Here is a 14667-nt window from a genome sequence, read left to right as displayed (position 1 = left end):
GGCAAATTTTAGAAGTAGGACACAGTTTATCATTGTGGGTGGTCCTTGCAAAGTATTCACAGCTTCCAGTGTGATGTCTGTAAATAAATTTGTCAGACCGATTTGAAAACCTGCTCCTGGGATCCTCCATTTCCTGTCCCAGCAGAATTTGCCAGGATACCCAGCGCTTTTCTGTAAAGTTGTACATGTAGGATAGGACACAGGATAGGGCTCAGTCCTCTGCTTTACTGATTATTCAGACTCTCTGGTAGGCAGTAAAAGAATGATGACCATTTCTACCACCAATGGGGATTCTGTTTAATTACCACAAGCTCACATATATGCCCTAAGCCCCTGACCATCGTCCCTTTTTCTTTCTGAATTGTGTAAAAGAAAAGAAATCGCAAACTGCACACCTTTACATAAACTGACTTTTTTTCTATCATCCCGTGGCTGGTAAAACGTTCTTTGTGGAAAACAAGGATACATACAGCGGATTACTGCTTTCAGTCAGAACAGCACTTTTGGATTCTCGGCGCCAAATTTATCCAGACTTTCCCGTCCAAGCCCCGCCCGCACGTGCTCTACGCCTATCAGCTGTGACTTTTCCGTCTTCCGGGTATTCAGATGGCTAGTCAGGCTTACGGGTGTTCGGCGGCACATGGCTGTGTCTGTGTGTGTTTATGTCTATGTGTATGTGTATGTATTCTTGGTGTGTTTGTGGGTGTAGGTGAGCAGTGATATCATGCTGCTATAAGGGAGGGTGCAGTGACTGGGGCTGCTACTACTCGCTATACAGAAATAACCTTTCGTAAATTATAATATCGTTTTATGTATTGCACAGTACGCTCTCTTTTTTATGCAGGCTATCTAGCCACCTGTAACAGCCCAAGCTGTGTCCATGGAATGTAGGCAATGTGTATGGTCCCGCTTCATGTGCTGTACTATACATTTTATATAGGTGTTATTGGAAAAACATTATCAAAATGTGTTTATTCTGTGAAAATATAGAAATTGAAGAATAAATAAAAAATTAAAGGGAATGTGAAAGAAGAAATTGCAGATGGAACAAGCATGAGGTTGAGGCATTATAGGTGGAGTTGAATGTGGGGTTGAATAACACACAATTAACCCCTAGTGTTCTAATTCTGTCAGGTTTTTGATGCAAAAAGTGTTTTTTTTGCATATAAATTTTTGTTTATATTGTGGGCCTGTAATTCTTAGGATTAACTCCTGGGTATATTAATTATATTTATTTATTATGTTATATTCATACATAATAATATAATAAATATTTATAAATCATAATTATAAAAAATATTAAAATAATAAACCACACCAATGTAATTTACCCAAAAAAACTATTTTTTTCAATCATTTCTCACTGAAATTTGTCCAAACAAGGTTGCATAACTATTGATAAAAAGTAATACAAATTAAATGCAGATTTTAGAAAAAAAATATTTACATTTTTAGTAGACATCCTGGGTGTGGTAGATTTTGAAGTAGGGTGCTGCTCCAACATCAAGGTCAGAACCGTAGAACCTGGTTTCTTTGCGTTTCTTCCTTCCTCTGTCATCAGTCTTTGAGCAGCAAATCAAGCACGTCCTTGAAGGTGCTGCCTTTTTCTGGGTTGGTCTGTCAGGCGTTTTGGGTTGATAACGGTGGAAGCGCGACGTCCAGGTCTATTTCTAGCCACTGATGGTGTTTGGTGGTTCTTGACTATGGATTCGGAAACTTGCAAAATGATGTCTGAATGATTCACAGGCCTCTTACTATTTTCTATGTACAGAATGTAGGCCCAAGCTGAGATGGTATCTCTTTACTTGAGGGACAAAGCACTGCCGGAACCAGTGCGAAACCAAAGTTTTCGTTATTCAGGCCTTAGGGTTATGCATCCAGAACAGATGTAGCAAGTTTTTGTTCTTGTTCTTGAGAGGTTTGCTGATTTATGAATAAGGCCTAGCTTTAGCCAATGCCTAGCTTTAGCCTAGCTTGACAATGGCCCTAAATGTGTTGGGATACTTTTCTGCTGCCTCCATGTCGGCAGATGCCTCTCCATACAACGATGCGAACCTTAAGTTGAACCGTTTTTGAAAACGATCAAACCATCCCCTACTGGCAACAGTGGGTTCCTGGTTGTGGTTCTGTGCCTTTTTCCATTGAAAACTGCTGGTACAGATTTTTCTCTGATAATGTGGCCATCTAATGCGATGTATTTTTTGCTGATTCCATCCTAATGATGTATTTATTCCTAACGTTGGATACATTTTTAGCAGTTTCACGGAAACTTGATGAAACGGTACGCCTAATGACTGCTTCATTCTTCTGGATGTAACGTACCCTACTTTCATTGCTGTAGTAATGGCGGGCTAGAGCCGCGAAGTTCTTCAAGCCTTAGAAGGACGTTTGTGAGTCATCTTACAGTTTGCAGAAAACGCAAATAAAATTCACGACAGATACACAAAGCTAACACGATACAGTACACTTGACACAACAAGGTCGTAAGACGTGATAAACTGACCGAGCCGCGACCCAGATTCAAACGTTGAAAAAAAAAGCATCACAGGGGAGCGGCCAATAAGAAGGAATTTGCTGCTAATTCATCATTTGTTCAATAATTCATTCATTTTAGTTACAAGATGTTTGTGGGTTTCCTTGCATGAACCGCATATTTCATATTTATATATATATATATATATATATATTCATATATAAATCAAATCAAAACTGTAACTGGTCTATAAGCCTCTATTTCTTCTTTTTAAAGGGAGCTCACAATCTAATGTCTTTATCATAGTCGTACGTCTTTTAAGACAGTAAGTTTTGGGGGGGAAGCCAATAAACCTAACTGCATGTTTTTAGAATGTGGGATGAAACAGAAGTACCTGGGGGAAACCCACGTAAACACGGGGAGAACATGCAAACTCCATTCAGATAGTGTCCTTGTCAAGATTCCAACCTGTGACCTAGTGCTACAAAGGCCAGAGTGCTAACCTCTAAGCCCCTCGGTCCCCCCACAAACGGAGCCCAGCAAGTCTTTAGCTGCCTCAGCTTCCCTATTCTTTCTAGTTCTGGACAGAATGACAAGCAGGATCATCTTCTTCTGGGTTCTTCTTCACATCACTCACACTCACTTTGCACAGGTGCAAGATCAGGTGACGTGTCTTTCTATAAAACTTAAAAAAACAAAAAAGTGGGAATCTTATTCACTTTAGGCCGTTCCTTGGTGGTTGTGCTAGTTTAGATTTAACTTCATCATCAGGGTTAGAGACTCGCTACAGTTTTCAGGTAGTTGCTTTAAAGATTATATGTGCCCTTAACTTTTTTTGTGTTTGATTGCAAAATAGAGTATACTTTTACCTTATTGCATTAAAAGAAATGTCCTGAAAAGACTGTATGGGTATAAGGAATTTCCTCAACATTTTATATATGCTGTGAATCTGATAGGGAGGATGATATCACGTTCAAAAAAGCAGCGCCCACCATCAATCTTGGGGATTTTAGTTGTCTTAAACAAGGAAGGTAGGTAGTAAATAGCTTGCATGAAAACTTGATTCTTAAGCATTTCTGCTCTAAACACACACATTTCAAAAACCGACTGTTTACTTTTTGCCTAATATTCGCCCCCCCCTTTTTCTTTGTTAGTAGGTGCCACTGTAACCACATAATCAATGTTATTCACTTAATCTAAAAATTGTTTAAGTGATTTGGCTGACAATACATTTTTTGGAATATTTTTGTAGAGCTGAATGGAGACTCAAGGTTCTCTTGAAATCTTTTTTGCTACTGATGCCTGTTTTTTTTTTCATGGTAAAACCTTTATGTTTTTATATTCTTAGTTTTGTTCGTCTTCAGCTTATATTTTTAACAAACACAGTAAGTCACAATGTTTTTTCTAATTTCAGACTTTCCAATAAGAGGGCAATATCTATTGTTGGCTTTCCTCCTTCTATGTGATAATGGCCACTATAGTTTCTGAGGTGGACATTGAGAATTGGCTTAGAAAAACTGTTGAGTGGAGTGATACTACAACATTAAAAACCCAGCGAGATGTCTGCCTTCACTTGCCAAAATTACATGAGTTCTTGCTGCAGATATATGAAACTTTGAAACATATGGTAAGTAGCTTATTGGAAGAATTTAGTCCTGAACAATGGTGAAAAATTAACCCACAGTCCAGGTTTCATCAAACCTTCAGTCTCACATCAGTTTGCAGACTTGTGGTGTTGACCCGAGGTATGCTTCTTTATCGAAGTGGCAAATAAGGATTAAAAGACATAATAATCTGTTTCCTCCTTTCAAGATTTATTGTCAGGGAGGTTTTTCATTCCAGTGGTTTAACATGAATAATAACCTCAATCTGGTAAGTATAGTAAATATTTTAGTTTGCAGCTCTTACTATCATGTGAGACTTTCTTTAATAACTTTTTCTGTACCAGAAAACTGTTCTAATTTACTAGCTACACTTACAGAATTGTTTTGTCTAAAAAATTAAATTCAACCATATTCAGTTTGGCGACTGTACTTTTCTTTTCTATAAATATGAATGGCCTGTATGCATTTATCTGAATTAGTAACATATGATGTTGATGTTCCAGTCTTTGAATGACAATACATTTACACAAAACCACTAATTCAAATCACATTTTTACCTAACAGACAAAAGATCTCTTAATCCTTGCCAAACCAATTAGTTTCAATCCTGTTGTCTGAGTGGGTCAAATCGATAGCAAGAAGCAGGTCCCATGTATTTAACATTATTGTACCTTGTTAATAGCAATAGTAAACAACAGGATTACTGGTTTGCTAGCTACAACCGCTGCAGCAGGGCAATAACCATGATTTATCACTAGCTATAATGAAAGCCTATGCCATTCTGTGTGCTGTGTAGCTCTCTATTAGGTTGGCTCTTAATGGTCTCTGTACATGGCCCCAGCAAGTCTACAGTGAACCAGCATGTAAAACGAAGATGTTATGTTTATTTCAACAGCAGGAAATGGTTACCAGGTTTTTGACATGTGCATTATCCTTGTTCAGCACTTACTTAAAACTGTATGATGTAGCTATAAATGTGATAGCAAGTAGAAAAAAATGAGCCATCACAATGTACCTAAAAAAAAATCTACAAATCATTTTTATTGTTGGTCAGTTATACTTACTGTATACTGTTTTCTCATTCCCTGCATCTTTGTAATACTCTTGGTAGTTTAGTAGCAGTATTTCAGAACATAATACAAAAATATTTTTAAAACCAATGGTTTTGCATATATTTTACATGCTAATAACAGCCCATATGCCCATCAGCATTAGGTGGTGCTTTGAGGAGGGTTCCCCCCAAAACTGGGGTTGCCTCTCAGCACCCTAGCTTGCACCCACCTTTTGACACTGGGATAGGCAGAAATCTTTTGAAGGTGGTACCGCCTACCTCACCCCGAAGGGTGGTTATCTACTCCCCAGTAAGGCTTAGTCTACATGGACTGTTTCCCCAACGTTTAACCTGAGGCTTTTAAAGCCCATGTCTGAAGTCCCCATGCATTCTAATGGGCTAATCTACACCAGGACGTTTCCTTCAGGCACGTTTTTGAGCTTTATCTTAAATGTTGCTTGCAACGTTTAAAAAATTAAAACGCTGGTAAATTGCGGGAAAACGAGTCCATTGATTTTAATGGGAGCGTTTTCCTGTGTTTATGCATGCTAGAAATTGTCAATAAAAAAGCTTCCATTGATTTCAATGGAGGCTTTTACAAACGTTTTAACAATAGCCTGTGTCCTGTGTCACTATTCCATGTGTCATGCATGATTTATTACATGTACTATGCTGTTAAAAATTAACACCTATGCCTGGCACATCTGAAGATTGTCTGCCATTGTGTTTGCTTTTGGTGCTATTCACACCTGCAAATGATGTCATTCATTATTACTTGTGTGTAGTCATTGTCTTTAATTGTGCTTCACTTTGCACTCTTTTGACTCCATTCTGTGTATACTGTTACATTTGTCACTGTACTCCTGCATGATCACATTATCACATGTATGCAGGGATGTATGTACTTCCTGTACTTGCAGAAATCACTTCCCAGGGTTACAATTTGCATTTCTACCAAGTGCTAAAACGCTTGTATAATCACGGAAAAACGCGGCATAGACGTTTTCCAACGTTTAAAAAAAGTTTTAAAACGTTAAAAAAGTGCATAAAAAAGCAGTAGGAACGTTTACATGCCTTTTTACAAAACGTCCATGTAGACCCAGCCTAAACTAGTTTTATCAGGCCCTAATACCCTTAACCAGTACACCAAGGACAGGGTGTAACATGTAAATAAAAAATAGAATTTGATAATTTGCAAAACATTTAAATTTAAAATAGTAGAAAGAAAACAACATTTTGAAAATTAGAGATGTTATTGTTTTATGAAAATGATATGCTCAGGGGTTTTGAAAATAACTTGAATAAGATGTTCCCATAGATGTTTTTTGCGAATCTTTAGAAAAAGGGTGGAATTGAATTTGGAAAAATGTTCCATCTCTACAGCAATATAGGGATATGTTGGAAATGTCTGAAAGTATATATACAATATACAATATTGGCACCCTTGCATTTATGTCAGAAAATTGTTGCAATTACAAATGCTTTGGTATTGTCGTATTTAAAACTTTTGTTGGCACTGGTGAGCACAAAAAAACAATCTATAAGACTTTCCACACACAATGTCAAAAATGGCCTGGACAAAATTATTAGCACCCTCAACTTAATATTTGGTAGCACACTCTTTGGAAGAAATAACTGATGTTGATCGCTTTCTGTAACAATCAATTAATCTTTTACAGCTCTCTACTGGAATTTTGGCAGCTGCTCCAGGTCTCTCAGATTTAGGGGTTTCCTTCCAACTGCTGTTTTTAGATCTCTTCACAGGTGCTCTATAGAAATTAGCTTTGGACTTGTTGCTGGCCACTTCAGAACTCTCCAGTGCTTTGTCTTAAATAATTTGTGGGTGCCTTTTGAAGTATGCAATGGGTCGTTTAACTGCTGTAAAATCCATGACCTCCGGCTGAGACCATGCTTTTTTACATTGGGCCCTACATTGCACAGTGCTCACAGTGGACACAGGAACATCTTTCTGAAGATAAACTTGTAGCCTTGGGAATGTCCATGCTTTTCTATAATTTTGGTTCTCAATTCTTAGACAATTCTTTGCTCTTCTTTCTTTTCTCGATGCTCAGTGTGTTACATACAGACAACCAAAAACAAGATTGAGTCAACATTTCTCCATTTTAACTAGTTGCAAGTGGAAATTAAAGGAGCAACACATGGTTGAAATACAATTATTTAGTAAAATTCTGATAAGGTGCCAATAATTTTGTCCAGGCCATTTTTGTGTGGAATGTTTCAGATATTTTTTTCTCTCAGCTTTTTTGTGTTCTTCCGGTGCCAACAAAAGAAATAAACACAACAATACCAAAGCATTTGTAATTGCAACAATTTTCTGAGAGAAGTGGTGCAAGTGGTAAAAGAACATTTTAGTTTTATTATACCTCGCATTTTTTAAATTTTATTTTAATAGCACCTCCATTTTTTTAACCTAAATTACCACATTTTTATAAGCTCCACACAAAATGTAATTTTTCTGATAGCAAATTGTAACCTCACTGCATAGCTGACCAACCAATAATAAATAAGTTTTAGACTAATTCTAAGTTCTGTGCCATTAAAGCTGCCAAATGTATTTCTATCTATCTAGTCCTACAGTTATACAGTTCTGCCACACATCACAGCTCTATCTAACAGGGAAGTGGACCTAATTTTACTTTACTGGGGTATTACTTTTACTTAAAGGTCTCCCTATTGGGCCCTATGATTGGACTGTGGAAGGTATACCACGTTAAAATTACGTTAAACTATTGTGACTGAAACATTTACAATATTCAGATATCATTGCTAATTGTTATTGCAGAGTACAAATGCCGTGATTGAAAAATTTCCTGCAATTGGACAGTTTCTGGGACACCTATGCTGGAACCCCTTTGTTATTAGTCATGGTAAGTAGAAAGTGCAGGTCTTTTAGGGCTTGCTCTTTTCAACCACTTGTCCACATTTAAAATGCTTGTGCAATTAGAGATGCTGAATATTTTGTGTGGTTTCACAATATCACTTGAGGCCAGTTGTAACTAACAGGTTTATCACCACTATTTTAAATAGCTATAAGTCATTTTCATAAAAGTAAAAGGTAGGCTGTAAAATTGCCCATTGGGGACTCTCCAAAATGCTGTGACTGTGCAAAAAAAGTCTTGCTATGCTCATTTATACTTTTAATAAGAACTAAAAATTACAAATGTTTCTCTCTGTACTCAGCAAAAAAAGAAATAAGTAAAGCTGTCTAACACCAATTTTCATTTGCTTTCTGTAGTAGTGTTAGCCTTTTAAGCTCCTCAGCAGTAACCCCGAGTGTGACTCGGGGTAAAATAAAAAAGGTACTGAAAGCGGTAACCCCGAGTCATAATCTCAGGGTAGCTAAAACAGTGAAAAACAATGGTAAACCTAATCCGCCGGCGTCCTCCTTCGTCCCTCCTGTCCTCTCGTATCCTCTGGCGTCCTCTGCATCTGATGAGTCACCCGGAAGTTCCCGGCGATGTTGGTGTGTGCGGCCGTTGCGTTGAGGGAGTGGTTGGAATTTCAAATTATTTTGTATTGCATTCAATACAAAATAACTGAATTGAATTCAATAAAGTGGATTTATTTGTCTAAAAGCAGTACATTGTTTTTTATTTTATTTTACAGTATAATATAATAGTATGAGTATAATAAAGGTTGGAAACATAAAATTTTAGTGCTATAATTACATTTATTTTATTTATTTATTTAATTTATTTTTTTTACATGATTTTGTGTTTCAAACTTTATTATATTCATACTATTATAGCATACTGTAAAATACAGTTTCATGAAAAACAATGTACCGCCTTCAGACATCTAAATCCTAACAGAAATGAACCGCCCAGGAGGTTAAAACAGATGTTTCATTTGTGTGTCACCCTTTTCATCTGTGTGTGTACATCTCAAGACTATTTTTACACAGCGTCAATCTATAGCCACTTTCCTGGTTTCTCAAAAAGCTGGACATTATCCTTTTTTCCTTATGAAAATAAAGAATAGTGTAAACACTTGTGGTCTTATTTTTTTTTTTATATTTCTTAGAAAGTCCAGCTATTCACTCAGTCCCCTTCCTCCTTTTAATTACAAAACACTGGGTCTACAAAAAATGGCTGGGTCTACAAAGACGTTTTTAAAAACACATGTAAACATTCCTACTGCGTTTATATGCGTTTTTTTATGCACTTTTATTAGCGTTTTAAAGTTTGCCTTTTGAACGCTAAAAAGCATTTATGTTGCGGTTTCCCACGTTTTTACTGCGTTTTCAACGCATTTGCAAGTGCTTATGAATGCGGGAAAACGCCCTATTGAAAACAATGCGGTGTTATAGATAACCCTCCTAAACCTGCCTCAAGGAAACGTCCTGGTGTGAATTAGCCTATTGGAATGCATGAGAATTTTAAACATGGGCTTTTAAAGATTCTGGCTAAACGCTGGGGAAAACGTGCGTGTAGAGTAAAGCTACGTACACATGCCAAATTTTTCTCACCCGATAATCGGATCAGGGCGGATAGCGGGCGGGAATCTGGCATGTGTACAGCCTGCATCGTTCATCATCCGTGAATCCGTCCTGGCGGATCCACGGACGATGAACGACGAGCGATCCTAATACAAGGGAAGTGGGAGAGCGCGCACCAGGGTGCTGCTCCGTCGCTTTCCCCGTCCCCTCTCTATAGAGCAGAACAGTGCTGTATGTAAAGCACTCGTTCATGCATTGTGCGGTTCTTCTCATTGGAAAGGATCATAAAAGATCCTTTCCAACGACAAGAATTGCACGTGTGTACGCAGCTTAAGCCCTACTTTGGTCTGCTGTTATACTGAGCATGCAATATGTGTGTGGGAAGCAGAGAATGTAACTAAGCAATTTTCTCATTGTGAAGCAAGAAATCATAATCATATTAATTTAAATGTCTACCTTTAAAAAGAAAAATTACATTCAAAAATTCTTTCTGACCTGGTTAAATAGCTATTAGAGTTGATCTAAAAAGGAAGTGTGATAATTACAGCCCTCTATACACTACCACCTAAACCAAAGCAGCCTGAGTGCATTTAAACATCATAAAATAGAATGATAAAAAACAACTTTTTATGTTTCAATGATAAAACAACTTTTTTGAATGGTAAAATATTGCATTTGGCATGCTTTTGAACATTTAATGTGATTTTTGCTGTTCTATGCATGCTGATAATTTGTCTAACCTATACTTTGTTAAATTGAGAGCAACACATACAGTACTCGCAACACAAGATCATCTTTTAGTCTTTTTCTGAAGTCAGATTTGATATAGTTCAAAGCTAAAAAAAGCTGCTCACAAGCATAAGATGATCTAAACATAGTAAGGAAAGCAAAGCCAAGTGCTTTTATTGACATAAATTTTTTGGCAGAGAATTCTACACTTTAAGGATTTTATGTTCAGAACCGTGCTGTCATTTGTCATCCCTTCTATCTTTTTAAGTGTTTCACGCAGGTCATAGAATTAATTTGTTCAGATAGAACTTTCTTGAAATTGCAGTTGCTCCATTTCCAGATTTCAAAAAAAAATCTAACCAATGTAAGCAGGAAAGATCAAGTTCTTCAAATTTGGCTTTAACTGTAGAAGTAAGAAAAATCAGGGTTGTCTCCATCTTACGGAACTGTAAAAATCTGTTACTAAAATTCACCTTTGCAACTGCTACAATGCTAGAAAACTCCTTGTAGATTTTCTAATTCTTTGTAGGATTGTCTGCAAATGTTGTAGAATTTCTAAATGCATTTTTAAAATTTGGAAAATATTTCAGCAGCCCACTTTCAGAGTCTCTTTCAAAAACATGCAGTTTTCTCTCATTTGTTTTGATATCTTAACACATATTCTTTCTGTTGTTTTCCCTATACCTTGTAGTTGTTTGTTCAGTACATTGAAGTGTAGTGTAAAATCTATAAAAAAACAAAAAACAAAACATGAGGTTGGTAAGCCAGGCGATATCTATGAGCTGTGGATATTTCTGCTCTTTTTTCATTCATAAACAACCTCTAATTTCATCCAAGCAGGCTACAAATATCTGCAGAACTCATCTGCTCAGCCACCGGGCAATATTGTACATAGGTAAACAATTATACTATGCCTGAACCTCCTCAAGAAGTGCTTGAAACTGTTAAAAATTCAGAACCATTTTTGTAACATCTTTGAGGACATTGTCAAATTTTTTGCTGCTTTCCCTGGCACAAACAGCTTCTTAATGTATAATACAATGGAACTGAATGTTTTGATGATGTTTTGTTTTTTTTTTAACAAATAACTGTATGAAACGAGATGTTGCCCCCACCATAGAAGGTTCCCCATCACTAGTAATTGAAACCAATTTTTCTGGTCTTTTGTCTTGTGACAACAAAGCCTCTATCACAGCATTGTAGATTTTTATCCCTTATGTTCTTTCAGGAAAAGACACCAGTTTCACCAGCTCTTCTCTCATGATGTCACCAACAGCATAACACATAACACTTCAAATGACACTGTCCAGGACTCTTGGAATGATCTTCCACTATCTGTTTGTCACAGTTCCCCACAGGACCAGGGGATCTGTACCCCCCTCAGTGTCACCCACCTTGCGCTCACCTGCTGCCTGCACCAACTCTGCTCAGGCATCATCTCCTTGGCCCACTTCCTGGTTCAGGTCATGTGACTCCCAGTCAGCTGCTCCCTTACCTCAGAGGATTAGAGTGGTAGGGAAAGATGCCAGCAGGTCACATGGCTCCCATCCATCACCTGACCCTCCCTATAAATGGAAGTGACTGGCAACAGGAAGTTGCCTGAACAAGGAGTTCCCTTAGGCTCTGTTCCAGGTCCGGTCCCGATTCTGTCTTAAGTTCCTGTACTTCCCCTGATTCCTGTTTGCTAGCAGTCACTTGCCTCTGGGTTCACAGGGGCTGCAACCTGGTAGTTGCCCATAGCATAACATCCTCACCTCTAGAGGCTCTGGTGAAGACCGGGCAGCTTAGACTCTGCGCCCCATGCACGTCTATGCCAACTGAGCTGGTGACACAGAGGATACACCATCCTGCCCTGTGGCACCGTGACACTGTTTTCCTGTACTCATTTTTAGGTGTTTAGGACTTGGTGTCTACAAAAACCCAAAATTAAAATTAAAATCGAAGCTCCCAATACAAATCTATCCCTATACCAAAAATAGCTAACACTATTAGTTAACTCTAAAGAAAGGGATATTCCCTGAATCAACAATCTATGGCAGTGATTCTCAGCTGGGGTTCCTTTTGAATTTCCTGACCACTAGCGCAAAGGGGCAATGTTCTACTTACCACCAGTTCAGTGCATTTCCTACCTTTGATTTACCTCTGCCGTACAAGCCTTGAACCGACTTCTTGGGGAATTTGCATAAATAAGATGAAGTGGAGGTTAAGTTCACATTTCCCATACACAGGAGGCGTGTAAACCTTGTTTATCAGTAAAGCTCTCATTTTCCCATTGGCAGGAGCCCAGGTTGTTTCCTATGGACAGCACTCAATACAAAGTTCCCCTTGACAATCCTAGTACAATGAGTGCGATGTCTGTCCTGTCCTCTCATATAGCACACACACAGGCCATAGGTTGGTGTGTAGGGTTCAGCTCTCTATCTCATAGTTCTCCCCAGAGGTTTTTAGCCTGTTGCTCCGCCTGGCTGATTTGAATACCCCGCCCAGCTCTCCGCAGCTCTCATCCTCGGATGCACGGATCTCAGTGAGGCTTTTTCTGTGCTCTGTGTCATCCGTTCAGAGGATTGCTGCCGATGAGAGGTGAGCACACACAGTTCAGCCTTCATGTGAAGGAGACACAGGCAGCCCCGCCCCCATCTCATAGCACGAGCTTGGATTTCTATTTAAAAAAAGCTGTGGGATAAAGAGCTGTGTATAAAGTCTGCATGTCATTCTGCATCCTCACAGCTCTCTGTGTACAAACCTCCATATCTCCTAATATGTATGTCACAATGACCTGTAATTTTCAGGGTGTACAGGGGACACTCATAGATACTAGTTATTACAATTTAAGGGCCCCAAATTTAAAGAATTTCAAGATATGGGGGTCACAAATGTAAAATGTTAGGAAAATTTAACTTTGGGGTTGCTGTTTCAGAGGAAAGTGCTACTAGGAGTCCTAAATTGAAAATTGGACCCCGGAGCCACTAACATAGCTAGGAGCATTGGGGTGGGCCCCCTAAATATATACCTACCTGTCACAAATCTATACCTATGAGACTACTGTCTTCTTCTCTTCTTTGTACACCAATTTCTCTGAGGTGGGGGTACAAAACTGAAAATATAGGTGCAAGTGTTGGGCACATTCTCCCCTTACAATCTCATTACTACAGCATCATTAGAACATAAAACACTCTGCCCATGAAAATGGGCTTCCCTGCCCTGTTACACATTCCTGTCCACTTATCTAACATTCTGAACTTCATTCTGAACTTCAATTGGGGAATGGGGAGGTGTAAGAAACCAAAAATATAGGTACAAGTGGGGAACATCTGTGACTAACATCCCCTAAAACTTCATCACTCTGGCATCATTAGAAAATGAACTGCCCACTAAATGTTATTGAGGTTGAGGTACTGGAAGGTTACAGTCATGTGTAACAAGAAAGTGCATTTGGATGGACATTTTTTTTTTAATGATGTCATGGTGATGAAAGGTGATCGCCACACGTGTCTCCCACTTCCACCTATATTTTTGTTTCCCTACACCTCTTAATTCTGGAGAAATTGGGGTTTGAGGTAAGATGCAGACAGATATGTGTCACAGAGCAGGCAGCACATTTTGCTAGGTAGAGATTTATAATCTCATAATGCCATAGTAATTACATTTTAAAAAGGTTTTGCCACAAGTGTCCCCCACTTGCACCTACAGTTTCAGTTTCCTATGCCTCCACGTGTACCTTAAAAATTTCAAGTTAATACAACGAGCGGTTTAGGAGATATGAAGGTTTGAACACAGCGAGTTGTTAGGCTGCAGAATATGACAAGCAGCTTCTACACTCACATAGCGATCACACTGCGCTGCCGATGACATTACACACTGCGGATAAACGTCACAGTGTTTTTATGTAGAATATGGGCAGTGATGAGAGGGGGGATCACTGTCTGTCTTGTCCCTATCTGATATCACATGCATGATGCTATTAAAGCATCGCCACATTTTTAACATTATATTAAATAGTGACTTTCTCTGTTATGTAATGGAAAAATGTGCGTTTTGTTTTTCTTTTTGCTTTTACACTTTTGTAGAGAGGACCTCTCCCCTTCAGTCTTCACTTCCATTTCGGTAAAGACCAAAGGGGAAATCCGCAGCCTCCTGGGATATTTGTGTCACATATCCCAAGAGGCCCTGCACTGCTCCTTGTGTGCATGCACCTTCAGAGGATTTCTTATAATGTAAAAAGTGTTTACTCTCATGCATGCGCAGTGCAAGGCAGCATTAGACGTACAAGTGAGCATTGGAGAAAAGGTGGAAGCTGAGCCAGCATGGGCCTGCTGGGCTAATTGTGTAAAAGAATCAAGTGAAAAAAAAA

General features: G+C 38.5%; 1 protein-coding gene and 1 long non-coding RNA gene across 6 annotated transcripts in view; one reads left to right on the top strand and one right to left on the bottom strand.

Moving 5' to 3' along the window:
- FANCC (FA complementation group C) overlaps nucleotides 1-14667 on the top strand; it is a 187981-nt gene that overhangs the window by 847 nt on the left and 172467 nt on the right. For 3 of the 5 annotated variants that reach the window (XM_072414977.1, XM_072414978.1, XM_072414974.1), the window contains exons 2-3: nucleotides 3888-4100; nucleotides 7932-8016. In XM_072414977.1, the coding sequence (XP_072271078.1) occupies nucleotides 3942-4100; nucleotides 7932-8016 (244 nt within the window). In that variant the 5' untranslated portion in view covers nucleotides 3888-3941. Of the gene's footprint in view, nucleotides 1-586; nucleotides 655-3725; nucleotides 3793-3887; nucleotides 4101-7931; nucleotides 8017-14667 lie in introns of those variants that run through there. The other 2 variants (XM_072414976.1, XM_072414975.1) reach the window with 2 other exon arrangements.
- The window catches only part of LOC140333355 (uncharacterized), a 23463-nt gene continuing 19673 nt past the window's right edge, over nucleotides 10878-14667 (bottom strand). Inside the window, exon 4 of the long non-coding RNA XR_011921337.1 lies at nucleotides 10878-11042. This is a non-coding gene — a long non-coding RNA (uncharacterized lncRNA). The remainder of the gene's footprint in view (nucleotides 11043-14667) is intronic.

The sequence above is a fragment of the Pyxicephalus adspersus genome, chromosome 6 (assembly GCF_032062135.1).
Source record: "Pyxicephalus adspersus chromosome 6, UCB_Pads_2.0, whole genome shotgun sequence".
NCBI classification, from domain to species: Eukaryota; Metazoa; Chordata; class Amphibia; order Anura; family Pyxicephalidae; genus Pyxicephalus; species Pyxicephalus adspersus.
The sequence above is the reverse complement of the archived record's forward strand: the minus strand, read 5'-3'. Positions and strand labels throughout refer to the sequence as shown.